Genomic DNA, 21,618 nt, shown 5'->3' on the forward strand with positions numbered 1-21,618 from the left:
TTTTTTGAGGCATAAATGAAACTGCCAGAAGTTAAAAGCTAACATTAGGCTACAGATTAGCTACACTGCTGTTGCATGACTTTAACATCACCACCACCAAGCCTCTGACTACACCATACTATACTATATAGTATACTATATAGTATAGTATACCATACACACCTGACTATAAATTGATCAATCTACAAGTTGTCTAACAAGCTAGTAGACAAAAAGTAGAGCAGAGGCTGATGGGATATAACTGGCCATGAACCACAGAGTCAGACAAACTGATGTGACCTGATAATGATGAAGTTTAAACAAGCTTTTTCCAGTAAGTGCATTATTATGAAGTATTTGTACTTTACCTCAGTACGACTTCTTTATACTACATTTATTACACTTCTACTCCACTGCCAGTGCATGTAACTAACCGTTGACTTATTACTTATTACTATTAATGACTTATAATTATCTTATATAATTTCTTTATACAATATGATGTGTTCATGGTGATTTAACAAGCCAACAGTATAATAACAGTTCAAACTTGCTCCACCTGAACATGCTACAACATCATAGTTAGATTAATACAATAATACAGTTTAGTCAGGTAGAATGGATTTTTATATGAATGTAGAATATAGACAGCGTTGATGTTGGGCATTAGGGCTCTGATCTCTTCACTCCCCTCTAGGAGGGGATACCAACCGATTGGTATTATCTGCTGTTGGCTCTGCAGACTTGCCTCGTAGTCACAGACTGACGTTTGGATTTATGGATCAGAAGGGACAGTTCATTAAGCAGCTGTTTTATCTTGGTGATAATGAGACAGTTACTGACCTCCAACTTTGAATGTCTCTTCATTTACTCACTAACGTAAATGCCTGGAATGTATGATTTATTAATGTGTGTCTAATATTGCTTTGTGTGTGTGTGTGTGTGTGTGTGTGTGTGTGTGTGTGTGTGTGTGTGTGTGTGTGTGTGTGTGTGTGTGTGTGTGTGTGTGTGTGTGAATAGGCCTCTGAGGGTGAGCCTCAGCCCATGACGGAGGTGGATCTCTTCATCTCCACCCAGAGAATCAAAGTGCTCAACGCTGACTCCCAGGTACTCACTGTGACTGACACACAGCTGTAGTGCATATTGTTGTCATGACAATGAGTGAGGGGCCTCATATCACCTGCAATATTAATATTACAAGATCTGTGCTTATAGGCTAAACAGTGAACCCTGCAATTTGACCTGGGTTCATGGTTCTGCTACTGATTCACTGAGGGAGTAACGACTTTCTGTTCAGGAGATACAGCAGGCCACACAACTAATCATTGAATGTGTAAAAAGAAAAGCAGCTGCATCGATTTGAGTCTTAATCCATGCACATTCTGTGAAATGTGTATCATAGCAAAGATAAGAAGCTCCTGATGTAAATGTCATCCATAACTGATACAGTTATGCTGGTGGTATGCAGCCTTTGATGGGCTAACAGCTGCTGACTTGTACATTAACGGGTGTTCAAGGTTCATTTAATCGGATTCTTTTTATCTTTCTTCTTTTTTTTGCATGAGTCTGTACCTTGTTTTGTTCCAACACTTTTTAGGAGTATCCTACACATTATGTCTGCTGTTACAGTTGCTGTATTTGGTTGCTTAGTTTGGTTTCTAACCCAGATTTAGATGATATAAGTTATGGTTTTCTGACTACCAGGACACCATGATGGACCACCCTTTGCGGACCATCTCCTACATTGCCGACATAGGCAACATTGTGGTTCTGATGGCCCGGCGCAGGATGCCTCGACCTGACTCTCAGGAGAATGTGGAGGCCTCAGACCCGGGTCAAGATAGCAAGCGGCAGTACAAGATGATATGCCACGTATTTGAGTCTGAAGATGTGAGTCAACAGCAGTAATGTACAGTATGTCTCTGCTCTTCATAAGAGTCCAGATGCACACATCCATCTCTGCAGTGTTAATGTAGACACTTCAATCAGCTTTGAAACTGACTATAGATAGTTTAAAAGAACTTCCCCCTGCCCACCCTGTCCTCTAGGCCCAGTTGATTGCCCAGTCCATCGGGCAGGCCTTCAGTGTGGCTTATCAGGAGTTCTTACGGGCCAATGGCATAAACCCTGAGGACCTGAGCCAGAAGGAATACAGTGACCTGCTCAACACTCAGGACATGTACAATGATGACCTCATCCACTTCTCCAAGTCTGAGAACTGCAAAGATGTCAGTAGGATCATTATCATATCACATCACATCACATCACATCATATCATATATCATGTCATTATCATATCATTATCATATAACTGTCATATAATTTATCATATCATTATCATATCATATCATTATCATATCATTGCTATCAGTCACATATACAATGAATTCATACAGTCTGTACAATGAAGTATCCACTAAAACTACACTGTAATTATTTGATATGTATTTACTTTATGATGTAAGATTGTTAAACAAAGTGAACGGTCATGTTTGATTCCACTTTAAAATGGTTTGTCTTGTGTCTGCCTGCCTCGACTTCAGGTGTTCATAGAAAAAGCTAAGGGGGAGATTCTGGGTGTGGTCATTGTGGAGAGCGGGTGGGGCTCCATCCTGCCCACCGTCATCATTGCCAGCATGATGCATGCTGGGCCAGCGGAGAGATCTGGCAGACTGAACATAGGAGACCAGATCATGTCCATTAATGGGACCAGTCTAGTGGGATTGCCACTGTCCACCTGCCAGAGCATCATCAAGGTATTATGTCGTTATCTTTAATAACTGATGATATGAATGATGATACTAATTACAGGGACAACGCTCTACCTCTACACCTCTCAGGGGTGTCCAAACTACGGCCCCCATTTTTAATTGGCCCGTAGCAAATTCTAAAAATATAATGGCATATGGCCCACACATGAAATTCTTGCTTGACTGTATTGTACTTCTTAGTTTTAACACTAGGGGGAGCTGCTGTGTTGAACAAGACAGCCTCTCCACAAAACAAGAGCAGTCAAAGAAAAACTTTGCAACAAGTGACCCAAAAATGGCAGAACCAAAGAAACGAAAAAGAGCAAGTGAGTGCAGGAGATTTCAGACACGGTGGGAAAATGACTATTTCTTCATTGAAGTCAAGGGGAAGTGTGTTGTTTGATTTGCAATGAAACAGTCTCAGTGATGAAAGACTATAATGTACGACGACACTATGAAACCAAGCATCCAAACTTCACGTCCTACACTGGTGCTGAGAGAGAACAGAAAGTTAAGCAAATGGCAGCTAGCCTGCTAGCTCAACAACAGTATTTTTTCCGTGCTAACAAAACACAAGAAAATGTCACAATAGCCAGTTATGAGGTAGCTCAACTCATTGCCCAACACGGGAAACCTTTCTCAGATGGTGACTTCATAAAACAGTGCCTCACTAAAGTCGCAGGAATAATGTGCCCAGAGAAAATTCAGGAATTCAACAACATGAGCCTGTCCAGAAACACAGTTGTGCGGCGAATCGAAGACTTGTCAGCTAACCTAAAGCATCAAGTGTCAGATAAAACTTGTGATTTTGATTTTTACTCGATTGCAAGTGATGAGAGCACAGATGCCACAGACACCGCACAGCTGTTAATTTTTTTGCGGGGAGTTGACGATAACTTTTGCGTTACGGAGAAGCTGCTTGATCTTAGGAGTCTAAAGGGCACAACAATGGGTAAGGACATTTTTGAAGCTGTGTCAAATGCAATTGACAAGATGGGACTTAAATGGGACAAACTGTGTGGAGTTACAACGGATGGGGCTCCAGCAATGACAGGCGAGTGCAAAAGAATGGCCTCTATGGTGTGTGCCAAGGTGCAAGAGAGTGAAGGCACGGCTGTTAAAATGCACTGTATCATCCACCAAGAAGCCCTCTGTGCCAAGACAGTCCAGCTTGGCGATGTGATGAACACTGTTGTGAAAACTGTCAACATAATTCGAGCAAGAGGGCTCTACCACAGACAATTCCAAGCTTTTCTATCTGAGGTTGATGCTGAATACGGGGACGTACTCTACCATTCTGATGTGCGCTGGCTAAGCTGCGGCTCCGTGCTGCAGCGTTTTTTTCCCCTGAGATCAGAAATCGACCAGTTTTTGAAAGAGAAGGCCTCTTCATGAGCTGAGTGACCCTCTATGGTTAGCAGACCTGGCTTTTTTAGTGTATCTTACTAATCATCTTAACACACTGAACAAGAGCCTACAAGGCAAAGACCAGCTCGTGCCACAACTTTACGCGCACATGAAAGCGTTCTGTGTGAAGCTCCGTCTCTTTGAGACGCAACCATGCAACTTCAATGTTGCGCACTTCCCCACGTTGTCCGAAATCAAATCTGCTTTTCCAAAGGCCAAACTTTCTGCTGAAAAGGGGAAATACATGTCTGTGATCACATCTCTCATCACAGAATTCAGTCAGCGCTTCCAAGATTTTTCTTTCATTGAGAAAGAAATCAAAGTGTTCTTGACTCCCTTCCTGGTGGACGCAGCAGAAGTGGAAGAGAGACTGCAATTAGAACCTATTGAAATGCAGTGTGATAATTCTCTGGAGAATCAACATCAGCTTCTCTCCCTACTCGACTTCTACCAGAGCTTGGAAAAAGACAAGTTCCCTCTGATGAGACGCCACGCAAAAAGAATGAGTCTGTTCGGCTCAACATACATATGTGAGCAAACATTTTCTGTGTTAACTCTGAACAAAAGCAGATTGAGAACCAAAATGACCGACAGCCATCTCTGTGATGTCCTTCGCATCTCAACCACCAAACTTACTCCTGACTTGCCAGCCATCCTTCAGTCCAAAGCGCAGCATCACTGCTCCCGCTGAGTGCAATGCTGCTCCCATTATAGGTGAGTTAAAAATATAATACACAGTAATCATGTATTAATAAGTACAATTACTTAATTAATTCACTCAATTAAAGTTGATAATATTTTCTAACAAACTTTAGTTGGTGTGTTAACAAGCCCAATAACTTATTTGCATAACAAGCCTAAAATATACCCATCCCCTTATGTTCCCCCTTTATACAGGGCTGTGAAGGGGATCACCATCCTGACTAAGAAGCAATCTGAGGCTGTTTTGAGAATGAGCTGCCAACCCTAACAAAATAAATGAAAACCCATTAATGGAAAGCTGTGATTTTTTTTCTTGAAGCATATTCAACTATAAAGCATAATTTACCTACATTTGATTGATTTTGCTAACTGTTTAATACACTAGGCAAGGCGATATAACTCACCCCTACTGAGTGGCCCAGCCCTTCGTAATTGTCATCTTTTTTCCACAGAGGACACAAGAAGCAGGAAAGGTCCTGTTCTTGTAGCAACTTTAAGTTAATAAAAACAAGGTTGAACTAGCGTATTGTGGCTAAAATCAAGTGAGGATTGAAGATTTAAATGGCGCAAATGCAATTGATTTCAGTACCTGCTCAGAAAAGGGCCAATTAAAAAGAATATTTGCTTTAACGTGAAGAAAATTATTCACTGTCTAGTTTTGGACATTAGTTAGACGGTCCTAAAGGAACTCTGTATTGTCAGCAAAAAAAATAATAATAATAATAATAATGATAATAATAATAATGCAATAACATTGTATGCTCAGAAGAAGGAGGAGTATCAGAAGGAGCATGTATCAGGAGGAGCATGTATCAGGAGGACCATGTATCAGGAGGACCATGTATCAGGAGCATGTATCAGGAGGACCATGTATCAGTAGGAGCATGTATCAGGAGGAGCATGTATCAGGAGCATGTATCAGGAGGACCATGTATCAGGAGGACCATGTATCAGGAGGACCATGTATCAGGAGGAGCATGTATCAGGAGGACCATGTATCAGGACCATGTATCAGGAGCATGTATCAGGAGGAGCATGTATCAGGAGGACCATGTATCAGGAGGAGCATGTATCAGGAGGAGCATGTATCAGGAGGACCATGTATCAGGAGGAGCATGTATCAGGAGGAGCATGTATCAGGAGGACCATGTATCAGGAGGACCATGTATCAGGAGCATGTATCAGGAGGACCATGTATCAGGAGGAGCATGTATCAGGAGGACCATGTATCAGGAGGACCATGTATCAGGAGGAGCATGTATCAGGAGGACCATGTATCAGGAGGAGCATGTATCAGGACCATGTATCAGGAGCATGTATCAGGAGGAGCATGTATCAGGAGGACCATGTATCAGGAGGACCATGTATCAGGAGGGCCATGTATCAGGAGCATGTATCAGGAGGACCATGTATCAGGAGGACCATGTATCAGAAGCATGTATCAGGAGGAGCATGTATCAGGAGGAGCATGTATCAGAAGCATGTATCAGGAGGACCATGTATCAGGAGGACCATGTATCAGGAGCATGTATCAGGAGGAGCATGTAGCTGTGGCTCAGTGTTTACTCTCCATAGAGTTTCAGAATAAAAGGCAGCATGGACTGAGGAGAGCAGGATGTTTCAGGCTTCTGTGAAGAGGTTGTGTTTGTTGGTGGGAAGCCAGTGCAGGATCAACACTGGAACTTTTCTACCAAAATGAAGAAATATGTTTGTGTAGTGATGTGCACCTCCTGACATTTCACCATAATCAAATGCTTTCTTTATGTAGGGTCTGAAGAACCAGTCTCGGATCAAGCTCAACATTGTCAGATGTCCCCCGGTCACCACTGTACTCATCAGACGGCCGGACCTCCGCTACCAGCTGGGCTTCAGCGTCCAGAATGGAATTGTCGGTAGCTCTGTGGTTCTGCTCTGATTTTATGTGAAATGGTATTTGTTAAATTGCTTGAGTGAAATTTGATTCATCATGTAACAGAACTGATCCGTCTCTTCGACAGATCTGTAGCCTTATGCGTGGGGGCATCGCTGAGCGGGGCGGTGTCAGAGTGGGCCACCGCATTATTGAGATCAACAGCCAGAGCGTGGTGGCCACGCCTCATGAGAGAATCGTCCACATCTTGTCCAATGCTGTGGGAGAGGTGAGACATCGGACTGGATACAGACATAACCAACACTGTGATCTGGATCAGACTTTTCAACGTTACTGCATACAAAATAATATTCCTGGTCACTCTTACTACTTTAAGGAACAACAGGGAAATGAGTGGCGGTTATCATATGAATCTGTGCATTGTATGATTTTTAGAGTTATTAGCAGTGAATGCCACAGTTCAGTTTCTATGCAGAAGAAACAGCATTAAATATCTCCTATTATTAACAGCGAGGATGTCTCACTGTGCTGTCTGCTCGGTTATAAACAGCTGCAGCAGCTACATGACACCCAAAGTATCTGCTAGCTCACCCAGTGTAAGCAGCGCCACACTTACTGCAAACTGTAAAACTACATCCTGACCTCTCTCTTGTCGTCCAACGGACAACCAGGGCTGCGAGAAAATCTCTGTCACTGGTGCTGTCACCAGTAACACCAGCCCATACTTTAAATCTAATGAGCAGACTGCCATGACATTGTGATCACTGCCACGATCAACATTAACATTTTCCTGAGGTTTCCTCCAGCAAACTGCTTTAGATAAACTTTACTGAATTATCATGTCAAGTGTATAATCATTTGTATTGCGGGGCTTCATGAACATAGCAGCCACTAGTAGAACCTCAGATTTTCTGTCATTTGCAGATGTTAACTGGCTGCTGTACTTTATTGAGAAGCGAAGATAAAGTATCATGGTGTTACCAAGAAGCGCTTGTGGTGGTTACTGGTGTTCTGTGGGATGTGTTGGGCCTTTGACACATGATCTTTACTTAAATAATTCAGTGAAATGAATGCTTTGTTCTGTTTGTCAGATCCACATGAAGACGATGCCTGCAGCCATGTACCGCCTGCTGACGGCCCAGGAACAGCCTGTTTACATTTAACAAGTCAAAGCCGTGACCTCACAGACCCTTTAAACCTCCTCCAATCAACTGTCGCTCCCCAACCTGACCCACTCATCCAGCACTCATCCTGTACCTTTCTGTCCACAGCTGATGGACCGTCGTAAGTTGTTTGCAGGATTGTTCTGTTGCGCAGCCTCATCTTCAAGTGACAACAACACAGAAACCCAAATTATCTATTATCTATAGTGATGACAAGATTTTTTTTTGTACTTTGGCTAAAGGTACAATTCTGTTTACAAATGCTGTGTTTTCAGAGGCTGGTGGTGCCTCACAATCCTCAAACTCTATTTCTGGTGAAACAATGAAAACTTCTCACACAGTAGAAACTTTATTTCTAGAGATAAAAACTGAACCTGATTGTGGACTTGAAGGCAATCAGCACATCCAACCTTGACTGTACTTTCTGCCATGCTGCTATCTCATTGGCAGATCACTGCCTGTGTCTCCTTATTTTTCCTCCATCATTTTTTACTTTATGCACTCATGTTGTAGCTACATTTCATGGGACTGTAATCCTCTCAGTATACTTTACTGAGGTAGTCTTTGCACAACACTGAGTTCTCCACAAAGGGAGTATGTGAGTCTTGCTGACACATGAGTATGTGAACACACGCGCACACACCCGCCTCGTCACATTCCACACAGGTCTGCTGCGTTGCTGAAGAGTCGACACTGCAGCTCCAGTCTGCATGTCACATTTCTACCAGGAAAGCTTTACAACACTGCTGCAGTTGGTTGTTACAGTAGTTGTTGTGTTTCCATTCAGTTAGTTTAGTTTGTGTATCCTCTGTACATAGCACTAGCAGTAGCTCCGGTCAGCATGTAATAACCTCCATTATATTAATACACCCCAGACTGGTGTCCAGCCAGTGTATCCAAACATAGAGCTGACAAACCTGATGACCTAAGATGTCCCTGCGTCAAGATGTTTGTCCAAGATGCAGGAATAGAATGTTAGTGACCTGAAGCCCGTCGTTGTCTCAGTACAGTACACACTACACAACCCTACTTTACCTGTTGTACTGCACACAAAGGCTTCATTATTTGGCTCCCATAGAAATATGTTCTGTTCATCGCTGGTTGGACAATGTAGATAATCTGGAGTAAACTTTGGACTATAAAATACCGTAAGGTTTACACTTGCATAGACAGTTTTCTTACTGGGTTTTGGGGTCCATGCACTGCCTAAAGGAAGTATACCAAACACTGCTGGAAGCAAACAGAATAACACTCAATAATAATACAGACAAGGAACATGTTTCCATGTGTACAACAGCTCCATGTCATTCTCACCACTCTGTTGCTCTCACCTGCTTCCACTTAACTGTTTTTTCAACTAGTGTTGAGCTGTCAGTTAAACTTTTTTTACATTAAAAATCTACTTGGAAAGAGAAATGGATCACCCTGTTAGCCACTGAGGCTTTTAGTGTTTGGTAAAGGAGGTGTTCACTGTAACTGACAGCAACTGAATGGTGAACTAAATAATGAGTGTGAGTGAGGGTTACAGAGAGCAGCAGAGTCGTGACTCTTGTGGCATCACATGTTGTTGTACTGATGAATCAGTGCTGTGGAAATGGACACAATACTGAACTTATCAGGACATCAGGTAAATGTGGTGGGATTAAAAATTATAAAAGGAGCTGATGAGAAAACAAACAGGGTTTCTTATCATATGATCAACTATACTCATAAAATAGGTGAAATAATGATTGAAGTCCTGTCTCTAATATCTGGTAAAGGCCTGACTCTCTGCCTTCAGGGTCAATAATGGCCACAAACACCATTTGAGAATTGAGAGTGAAGAAATCCCAGGTGCACCTATCAAAGGTAACACCACTCACTGTACTCATTAAAGTGTGTTCACAGGTGTCGGGGAGGACTGCTGCTGCTTCTGTGGAAATAGTTGTACAAAGTCCTTTGTGTCTTCAGGAGAAGCTGCATGTAATCTCCAGTGGCTAAGTTGCATTGTGGGTATTGTAGGCCACCAGGTTTTGAACACGTATACTGGTCTAGCATTCCTATTGTACTGTTGGACTCATTCTGGACAGTTCAAAAAGAAATGATCAGAATCGATGAAGCAGAAACAGATCACCTTTTTTATTCCAGCATTCTTCTTCCAGGTGCCTACATTACCCACAATGCACCGTGTGACTGAGTGACATCACTTGAGGCAATTTATCAGATTACACGCAGCTTCCTCTAGAGCCACAAAATAACAATATATTTGAAATAATGTCTTTATTAATATAAAACTTTTAAAACGAGAGTTACAAAGTGCTGAGGTACAACACAGCAAATATTACAGTGGCAGAAACAAAGGTAAGTAAAAGGAAGCTACAAACATTGAGGTGACGGTTTGAAAGCAGTTTAGGATTGATTTAAAATGGAAACTGATTTATCACATCTGATCTCTTCAGGCAGGCAGACAGTCTGTTGGCTCTGACAGCAAATCATCTGCAGCTTCAGTTTTTAGCTTTAACTGTGGAACAGATGACAGAGTTTTGTGTGATGATTTCAGGCAGCACATATGGCTGTAAGGGGAGAGCAGCGCTCAGATATAAGGAGCCTTAAAAGTGATTAAACATACTTTAAAGACACAGGCAGCCAATGTAGAGAAGCTTGAATGGGGGGATTGAGGTCACATTAAGAGCATTTAGTTTGAGTTGGAGGCAATGGACTGAGTTTTGGAGAGACGTGTACAAAAGAGTTGCAGTAGTTGAGATGAGATGAGATCAATGTGTGAATGTCCTCCAGAACAGTGAACAATTGAGACGAGTTCAATTTGGATATATTACGTAATTAATAAAAACAAAATTGGACAACCTTTTTTTACGTGGATGTCTAGTTTAAGGTCGGAATCAAATAAAACACAGAGAGGCTTCAGTTCACACATGCAGTTGTACCCCAACACCTGTAAACACACAGGATGTAATGTGTAACATTAGTGGACTTACTTTCACGTAACAGTGAAATTATTGTTAATTAATTAATTAATTAATTAATTAATTAATGATAAATTAATTTTCCATGAATTAGGTACATGCCAGAGAATTTACTTTAATGATCACCAAAGACCTTCCACATACATTCTGACATGTAGCATCAGTTAAGAGCCAAGTTTGTCAACAGATGACAGAATTTTATTACCAGTGCAATATGTATTGATATGTAGGCTATCTATTAATATGATATTAACAGAGTGATTATCAGGAGGAAGGAGGAACATTAGATATGAATGTGAAATAGATGATCAGGATTAAGGGTGTCACGATTTCGATTTAAAATCGAAATCGATCGAAATTAATTCACAATCTGGAACTTCGAATTAAAAAATGGAATCGTCGATGCTGCCACGCCCCCATGTCACGTCCGGTCGGCTTGCCAAGGGGAAAAAAACACACACGTGTTGAAGCGAGTCAACCTCCTCTAATTTAGCTACTAGCTAAGCCAGTAGCTATTAGCTACAGCCAGTCAAACGATAGCATGGTGTTACACCATTCCTGTTCGGCTCCCGGACGCGATATTTTTTTTAGGGGAAGGTACCGCCTTTTTCGCCTCTGATTGGCTAGAAGGGCTCTCCTCCGATTGGTTATTTGATTTGGCCGTGAAACGTCATCTCACGTTCATGGCGCGCTGTCGCCTAGTCTGTTTTGATCATCTTTACCGCCAACAGAAGTAAACGATTTAAGTAAACAGTGTGATAAGTGTGTGCCGTCAAATTTACATTCCAAGTTCACATTTTCATAGCCTGTTTAGATCGTGTTTAGATTAGTCCTAGATGTTTGAGGGAGTTTTGTGATGACAGAGAGAGAGAGATGGTGGTGGTGGGTGGTGCAGAGGTGTGTGTGAGTGTGTAGAGAGATGGTGTATCTAGGTAAGGCAAACACTATGAAGGTAAATCGACTGTACAGTAACTTATAGCCACACAGAAATGTGATGGTTAAGGGCCACTGTGTCATGCTAATATGCTGATTAAAGTTCACATGTTCATCACAAAACTCCCTCAAACATCTAGGACTAATCTAAACACGATCTAAACAGGCTATGAAATTGTGAACTTGGAATATAAATCTGACGGCACACACTTATCCCACTGTTGGATTGACTTTTTGTTTACTTCTGTTGTCAAGACGATCAAAACAGACTAGCAGACAGCCTGCCATGAACGTGAGATGACGTTCACGGCCAAATCAAATAACCAATCGAAGAGAGCCCTTCCAGCCAATCAGAGGCGAAAAAGGCGGTACCTTCCCCTACCATCCTGGGGAAAAAAATATCGCCTCCCGGACCGTGGTCGGGCAGCACAGGGGAGATGATTTCCTCCAGGGCCGAAGTTTCTGTTTACCTTCGGGGTGGAACCCCCTTTCACGTGTTAAGGTAGTCGGGAAATAATACCAGGGAGCTTTGCTGTATCTTGAGGAGCCGTCGCCTTTATTCACAGCCAAACTGCAGCCTATATTGTTCACTTTATTGCTGTCGCTACTACTGCTACTCCTTTCGCTTCTCCTTCCTCTCCCATTCATTCACTGTCCGCACGTACGCACGCTCCCTCACTCTCGCTCGCCCACTCACACCTTATGCACCTTGTGTTCAACTGTTCGGAAATAGTTTGTTAAGACACTTAATTGTTCAGAGAAGACTATGGACATGGCTGTTTTATTTTTTTTGTTTGTTTTGTTGTGAACTTGAATGTCATCTTCTGTGAAGAAGACTGCAGTTACAAAAGAGAAATTAGATGGCAGGTTATTTTGTTTAAGTTTCCAGTTGACTGAAGATATAAGTTACTGTTACATTATGTTGTTAATAAATGTTTTAAATTTGACAGTGTAGTGTGGTACATTGCTAACAAAGGTCAGATATTATATTGCATAAAAGTCTAGTCTAAAAATGGCATAGCCACCTGTGCTTTAAAAAAAATACATGTAAAAATCGAGAATCGAATCGAACTGTGACCTTAGAATCGAAAATTGAATCAAATCGAGAATTTGGAGAATCGTGACACCCCTAATCAGGATGAAATGACACTTTGAGTTATGGAGGTGATGGCTGTCAGTACCTGTACTGACAGCCATCACCTGTCATCACCAGCTGCCATCACCAGCTGTGCTCAGCTGAAGGAACATGTGTCACTGACTGCATGTGTGCAGGAGGAGCTTCATGAAGGATAAAACAGCAGTGGCTCAGAAAATATTTACAACATCATTTCATGTCCACCAAAGCTCTGCTTCTTAGTTTGCCCTCAACGTAACTTCTCTGTTCCTGCAGTGCAAACTGGTCAGGAGTTCAACTCCCATCAGAAGTGCAACAGGTTTATGTTGATTATTTTTAGGGTCATTTAATAATATTGTGTATTTACACACAAAATAACACTATAACATAGATTGTTTTTCAATAAAACTTACTATAAGACTGGATGACAACATGACTGTACCTTTAAATGACAGTATTACTATATGTTTTATCCCATTCTTTGCATTACTGTTGATCATTTCCAAAGTGCAATATGATTTTTAAGGAAGGCTCTGTTGGTTTTGTTGTGTAAAATGGTCAACAGGAATGTAGAAGAAACATAATGGGCTGAAAGATGCAAAAACACTGGAGAGGACTTGTTTTTGATCATCTACTGACTTGAGTTGAAGGTAAAAGTGCTGAGATCACACGAGACAACCTGACATGAGTCTCAAAGACAGAAGCAAAGCAAGGAGGTCTTTTTTGTTAAGCACCTTTTAAACTGGTTTATTCTTACTGTAGGAGGTTCTCTACATCATTTCTATTTACCAGGAGGTCCATTATAAATAATTATAAACCTTACAAATACAGTAATACTATGTCAGTGCTCCAGTTGTCTCTACTGGGCAACAAAGAAAAGTTATCAAAAGTTGTCTTTCATGCCACTTAATTAACAGGTTGATTGTGACATGCTAAGAGAGCAGTGGTCAGATAAAAAAAAGTATTATATAATTGGTGGTTTGTATGCTGTATTACTGCAGTCACAAAACAATGTATCCAAACCTTTGTGCTTCATGTGCTTGTAAACTATATAAAAATATCTACAGATTCCATGTGAACTCAAGTGACATTAGTTTGTGGGTTCAAAAATAAATGTGTGGACCAGAGGAAGACAGGGAATTAAAAGCCAGAATCATATTTCATCTGAAGGACAATTTGTAAGATATGGCTAGAATAAAAAATAACTTAACATTATCAACAGAATGTGAAGAAACAACAGTGACTGTTGGCGTTAGCATGATAAGTAGCTAGCCCCTGCCCGTCCTGTCTCATATTACCATTGTGGGGTAATAAAAAAAGGGGCGATATTCAGATAGCACCCGTCGTTTCAGCCTTTAGTGTATGAAATGAACAAAATGTTGAGAGGGTTTATTTTACAGCTAGTTTCCTTACTTAACAGAAAAATACAACCATACACCTGCTGAATTCAAGTGTCTCTCTTTTATTGAACTAACATGAGCTTCATTAACTCTTTAAATCGATGTAAAACCCACTTTACTCAAACCTGACATAAAGGAAACAAAACTCGTTTGTCCTCCACATTACTTCTGGTTTGGTTGAAATAAAAATCGACAAGTCACAAAGTAAGCAAGCAAACTCTAGGGCCACTGCTCACATGACTCACTGAACCATGATCTAATCAGTTGAAGGTAGCTAGCTACATCCGAGGATAGCCAGCAGAGAGTAGCAGTTGTTGGTTACATATTCTACCAATTACACCTTTAAGGCTCAAAATATTCAGGATCATTTTCTCATCCCATATACTGTAAATGTAAGTGTCCTTAAACAGAAACAGAAACAGAACTGTTCTGTGTTTTGGACCAGACATCAGCTACAACGCAAAGACTGCAGCTTAGACTGAACTTGAATTGATGTTTGCGACTATGATTGACGGCACTGACAGATTATTTTAAAGTTTAACAGTATTTTCCTTTTCTGTTCTCAAGGTTTTATATGATGAAGCTGGATGCTGTCTGTCCTTTTTAAAACTAAACCAGTTTGATAGGGGTTTGCTTTATAGCGTGCAGATAAAGAAGGCTACTAAATGTGGACTGTTTCTGGATTTTTGGTGAATCTGTGGGAAATCTTTTCTCCAATTTACTAAAGCATTTGAACTCAACACGAACTCCTCTGCCCCTCCTGTTTCTCTGGGAATGTACCTGCCTAAATCACACAACTGTTTTTTATTTGACAAACTTTTAGTTTCCTATTGGACTCTGTGAGCAGGACCTGCTCTCTTTTTACACCCCGAGGCTAAACCACTGTTTACCCCAACTTGAAAACCCACTGCTTTTTCCAAATGTCTGTCCTCATCGATGAAACTCATCTTGGCCTTACAACTACCACTGGACTCTTTATAATGGTAACACTGATAGTGAGGAGGTAAAGGGGCGATGGCAGCCATTTTTGAACTTTTAACATGGGCTTCTCTGGAGCCACATGATTACGCTGTACCGTTCTCACTTCTGGTGTGTGTGGTGTGTGTGATAACAACCAATGTACTCCATGTTCAAAAACCAGCTGGATATATAAAATACACATATAAATGAAATATATAGAAAATTATGTAAAGGTATATACTTCTAATGGTTTTGTGTGTTTGGGTTGGCCTATAGGCTCACTTCAGTCAATAGAAAGCAATGTGAGTGGTGAGTGGAATGTAGGATTGTGTAAAATAACATTCATGTAGGATATATATATGTATATATATATATATATATATTTACAAATATATATATATATATACATATACATATATATATATATATATATATATATATACATATATATATATATACATATATATATATATATATATATATACATATACATATATATATATATATATATATATATATATATATATATATATATATATATATATATATATATACATATATATATATATATATACATATACACATATATATATATATATATATACATATATATATATATATATATATATATATATATATATATATATATATACATATATATATACATACATATATATATATATATATATATATATATATATATATATATATATGTATATATTTACAATTATATTTACACACACACACAGCTAGAGCACAAGATCATTTAAGGTGTGTGATATTATCCCTCCATGTCTGTCAGGGATTGTAGGCTAACGTGACACAATAAAGCTTACCAAGGAAACATGCACTTGCAGCAGGCGGCAGGCAGCAGGGTTGGCTAACACATATTTATAAGTGCACTCATTTTGAATGTAACTGAAACATTAACTCTTAATGTGTCGAAAGATAAACAAAAAAAAACAAACAAGAAAAATACCATTTCTGTGAAGCAGCAGCAATGTTTATTTATTTGCTAGCTTTTTTCTGTGATGTTCGAGCTATTGGAGCTACATTCCTGTACCAGAGCCAGAATGTTTGTTACAGTATTTACAACAATAAATGACTTGCAGAAGGACTAATGGTTGGACTGTGGTGTAAAAAATGTCAGAAATGCCTAAAAGCTGTAACATTGTGGTTTTGTTGAAGTGTGACTGAAAATGTTTGCTTTCCTCAGCTGGTCTTGACGATATGGTAGGCTTTGGGATTATATGGCTGTACATTTAAAGAAATTTAGATGTTTAAAAGCTACAAAAAGTTAAATATTCTTCAAAACTTTTTTTTTTCTTTTTAGGCAGTGATGACTGTGTTGGATCAGTCGCTCCTTGTTCAAATATTAAACATTAAACATGAATCAATGGATTAAAATGGGTAAACACATGAACGGTCCCCAGAGGATAAGTCCTCTGCAAGATTGTTTTTATTAATTCAAGATTAATTTGTGGTTATGAAATATAAGATTGTATAACGAAAAAAATATACTACACTGCTAAAAAAAATAAAGGGAATACTTCACTGTCACAGTATAACACCAAATCAGTTGATTGTAAATACAATCAATGCCATTGCAGAGCCTCAATAAATCTGCAAGCAATTGTTACACTCAGTTAAACTGGTAATTTTGGACACATTTGTACTGTTCATAAGCTGCCTTGACAGTGCTGACATTTCAGTGAGAGTCCAACATAGAGGCAGCTATCATATTAGCTGTCAAGCTTCATCCACTTTTATATAGCCCTGCTCTGCCAGAGTTCACACTGCTCCACTGAAAAGATATGACTTGCAGACACACATTTGGCTCTTGGCTTAAATATATAATATGTAACATTTCTGCATTAATATGTGTAAAAACAACTAGAAATGTATTAATATTGATGAGTTGTGTACTTACATTATCCTAAATGTTTTAAACAATGTTCAAACCCAGACAAGAACGTAATTTCATTTAAGGTAACAGTGCACTTCATTTGCGCCCATGATTCAATGCTACGTTTGTTTGTTTGTTTGTTTGTTTGTTTGATTGAGAGCCTACACCCTTCTTTGTGTTTTAACTGTTTACTGGAAAGCCAACTACCCAGGCAGGCCTCCCTCCAGAGCCACTCCTCCAAAACACATGAACATACACTAGCTGACTACACCGACACAGACTGCCTAACAGCTCATGCTGGCTAGCTGAGAGATGTGTTAGTGGCTAATTCACTATGTTCAACAAGCTCTTTTAGCTTTTTTAGTCTAATAAATAAATAAACAACTCTGTTAAATGCCAAAATGCGACAATCATATAGTCATCATGAATGTAATTCCGAGAAGGCTACCCTGCGCAACAGTTACTCATTGCAGCTGTACGTCGTGCTTTTTGCTAATTGGGTTATCTTGGCAATTGGGCTGTATGCTCTTTCGCTAACGTTAGCCGCTGGAGGAGGCTGTTGCTGCTGCTCTGTATCATGGTTTAGGGACAAAGTGCTTCACATAAACAATAAAGTGCACAAGTCAAAACACAGTCTACATACCTACAAACAAACAAGCAAACATACCAACATACGTTCAAGGACAAACACATTCATGATGCACACTCAAAATTGTTTAGCACAAGATGAGAACTTCAGTCAAAGTGAGGTAAAGCCAGGAGAATTTATGAGAATGCTAACCTATAGAAATGAGTTTTTAAAGATCTGATGGACTGGGGATGGCCGTTTCAAAGTTTTGCTGCTGCCACCACAAAAGTATGATCACCCCTCGATTTGAAATGTGAAGGGGGAACAGATAAAAGGCCCTGATCAGATGACCGGAGAGGACGACCGCCTGAATAAGGGCTCAGTAATTCTGTTAAGTATGCAGGTGCCAGACCATGCAGAGCCTTATATGTGGTTAATGCAATTTTGAAAATGATCTGATCTGTGTTTTATTGGAAGCCAATGAAGGGAGGTGAGAACTGGGGTGATATGTGACTGATGACAGGTATTTGTTAACAACCTAGCTGCTGAATTTTGGACCGGTTGAAGTTGAGCTAATGAGGACTGAGTGATGCCTGTGAAGAGGTAGCTACAGTAGCCTAAACGAGAACAGATTAAGGTGTGTACTAGGCGTTCCATCTGTTTGGCTGTTAACATGGGTTTGATTTTAGCAGTTTCTTAACTGAAAGAAGCAGGACTGGACAGGTTTAGCAATGTGAGATTCAAAGTTCAACTGTTGCTCAAACATTATACCAAGGTTCTTAGAGGTAGTCTTGATATTGTTGGCGAGGGGAGGGATATAGAGACTGACTTCCTTACTAAAATAATCAGGGACGATCACAAGGACCTCTGTTTTATCAAGTTTGAGATGGAGGACATTTTGAGACATTCAATTTGTAACAGAAGCTAGACAGTCGTGAAGGGCGGTAAAGTTGTTAAGGTTATTTGGCTTAAACGAAAAGTACAGCTGTGCATTGTCTGCATAGCAATGGTAAGATGTATCACAGGCAGAGTTCAGCAGATCACCTAAAGGTAGCATGAGGGAGAATAGGATTGGACCCAATATTGATCCTTGAATGACATCATATAGGAGGGGAGCGGAGGAGTACATGTGAACATTGAAGTGTCTGTCAGATAAGAGGTGAACCATTTCAGAGCAGTACCAGACACCAACCCAGTTCATCTATCTGTCATTTAAGATAGCATGATCAATGGTGTCAAAGGCGTCTTATAAGTCTAATAAAACTAAATTTGAGAATTAACCTTAATCTCCATGCATGAAGATGTCATTTGTTGCTTTGAGCTGGGCTGTCTCAGTGCTATGTTTTTGGCAAAAACCAGACTGAAATTTATCAAAGATATCGTAACCTTCAGGACCCCAGGAGTAGGATTAAGAAGCTGAAACAAAAATGTAGGGTTGTGTTTGTTATTGTTAATTAAACCAGAGAAATATGCCACGTTTGCATCTTTGATGAGCTGATTCAGCCTGGTTAATTGAAGGTAGAGAACATGAAGGTTTGTCTTTTTCCATCTCCGCTTAGCTTTTCTATATTCATGTCTATGGCGTCTAATGGAATAGTTTATCCAGGGAGATGGATTGATAGCCAGGGCTTGTCTGGTTTTGTATGGAGCTATTGTATTCAGAGCTAAGATGTATTGATCATTGAACCAGTTAACAGTTCCTTAATGGTTGAAAATACATAGATTGTATTAGATACATTTGAGAAGCTAGCTGAAAACCTAGCGGCAGAGTGCTCATTGAAGATGCGAGACTGTTAAGGTTGTTTCTCCGAAACCATTATAGACCATGGAATTGTGTCAGAAATAATAGATTTATGATCAGAGACTAAGTCAGTCATATGTAATGAATTCAGAGACAGGCCACGCGTGAAAACCAAATCGAGAGTGTGGCCACAGTTGTGTGTGGGACCATAAATGTGTTGCACTAGGTTAAATGATTTAGTGATGTTTAAGAAGTCAGAGGCAAGTGAATCAGATGGATTGTCAATGTGAAAGTTGAAATCACCCATCATAATGATCTTGTCAAGCTTCAGTACAACAGATGTTATGCCCAGCTCGTGGGAGAGCATAACAAAGAAGGGGGAGGTCCACACAGTGACAGTTAAAAGTAATGTAACTTTAATGAAGACAACTCAAATCAACTTACTCTTTGTGAAAATCAGTAATCAGTGGTGAGGTGTAAGGTGTATGGATGCAGGTGTGATCACAAAAAAACCACCAGAACCAAACAAACATAACCAAAAGTCAAAACCCTGCTGAGTGCCCAGGAGGCATCTGCCATCCAAGAGGGAGAGAGCCATCTTGGTTTCCAGGACTCTTATATAGAGTCTGAGCAGGTGTCTGAAACGAGAGGGGAGGAACCAGCCAAACCTAAAAATGGAGGAACACAAAGAGAACAAAGACAAAATGGCCGACGGCCATCACACCCCCCCCCATAAACACAAGACCCCACCAACAGGATCTTAGTGTAAAATCAATAAGGTGCCCGAGAGAGTGCATCAGCCATTACATTATCACAACCTTTAATGTGACAAACATTCAGAGTGTAAGGCTGTAAGAATAGCAGCCACCTCATAAGCCTACTATTGGCATTGTGCATGCTATTCAAAAAAGTTAGTGGGTTATGATCAGTGTAAATAGTCACTGGCAGAGAGGACTCGACATACACTTCAAAGAATTTCAAAGCCCAGATCAAAGCCAAAGTCTCCTTCTCGATAACTGAATAATGCAATTGGTGACGATTAAACTTACGGGAGAAAAAGCACACGGGATGGTCAATTCCCCCCTCCCCTTCCTGGAGGAGCACTGCCCCAGCACCAACGTCACTCGCATCCACCTGGATCTTAAAAGGTTTATGGAAGACTGGAGCTGCGAGCACAGGAGCGGAGCATATCAAGGTTTTTACACATTCAAAGGCATTTTGACAGGAGGATGTCCAGACAAAAGGTGTATTCTTCTTCAGTAAGTTAGTCAGTGGAGCCACTACAGTGGAAAAGTTGGGACAAAAACTGCGGTAATACCCCACTAACCCCAAGAACCTCATCAGCTCTTTCTTGGATGCTGGCACTGGATAGCGAAGCATAGCCTCCACCTTAGCCTGCACTGGACGGACCTCACCCTGCCCCACCACCTTGCCAAGATAGGTAACTGTTGCCTTAGCAAACTCACACTTTGCCAAATTAACAGTTAAATTTGCTTGTTTTAACCTGTCAAACACTGCACCCACCCGCTGAACGTGAGCTTCCCATGTATCACTGAACACTACTACATCATCCAGGTAAGCTGAACACCCCTCCAACCCAGCTAACACTCTATTCATCAGGCGTTGAAATGTTGCGGGAGCATTTCGGAGGCCAAATGGCATCACAGAATAGGAAAACAGACCCCACGGTGTGATAAAGGATGAAATCTCCTTGGCCCTGGCTGTCAGTGGCACCTGCCAGTAACCTTTTAGAAGATCTAGTTTTGTCACAAATTTTGCCCCACCCACCTGATCAACGCAATCCTCAATCCGAGGAAGAGGGTAACCATCAGGCTTGGTAACTGCATTAACCTTCTTGAAATCTGTGCAGAACCTATCTGACCCATCTGCCTTATCTACCAACAAACATGGAGAGGCCCAGCCTGAACATGACGGCTCTGCCAACCCATGTTGCAACAAATACTCCACCTCCCTCTCCATGCGCTCACGCTTCCCCACTGGCATCCTGTAAGCCCTCTGCCTGACAGGCAGGGCATCCCCCACCTCTATGTCGTGCTCAATCAGGTTGGTACAGGTTGGTGTATCTGAAAAGAGACAAATGCGATGAGAGCAACCTCACTAGATCTTCCCGCTGAGAATCTGACAGATGACTAAACTGACTG

At 40.6% G+C, this 21,618-nt stretch overlaps 1 protein-coding gene across 1 annotated transcript in view; it reads left to right on the forward strand.

Moving 5' to 3' along the window:
- apba1a (amyloid beta (A4) precursor protein-binding, family A, member 1a) overlaps positions 1 to 7,871 on the forward strand; it is a 32,949-nt gene extending 25,078 nt beyond the window's left edge. The window contains exons 6-12 of the mRNA XM_073465648.1: positions 1,000 to 1,086; positions 1,684 to 1,869; positions 2,028 to 2,207; positions 2,523 to 2,735; positions 6,607 to 6,726; positions 6,836 to 6,976; positions 7,800 to 7,871. Of these exons, the coding sequence (XP_073321749.1) occupies positions 1,000 to 1,086; positions 1,684 to 1,869; positions 2,028 to 2,207; positions 2,523 to 2,735; positions 6,607 to 6,726; positions 6,836 to 6,976; positions 7,800 to 7,871 (999 nt within the window). The remainder of the gene's footprint in view (positions 1 to 999; positions 1,087 to 1,683; positions 1,870 to 2,027; positions 2,208 to 2,522; positions 2,736 to 6,606; positions 6,727 to 6,835; positions 6,977 to 7,799) is intronic.
- The last annotated feature ends 13,747 nt before the right edge of the window (positions 7,872 to 21,618 follow it).

This window comes from Pagrus major, chromosome 5, assembly GCF_040436345.1.
Source record: "Pagrus major chromosome 5, Pma_NU_1.0".
Lineage (NCBI taxonomy): Eukaryota > Metazoa > Chordata > Actinopteri > Spariformes > Sparidae > Pagrus > Pagrus major.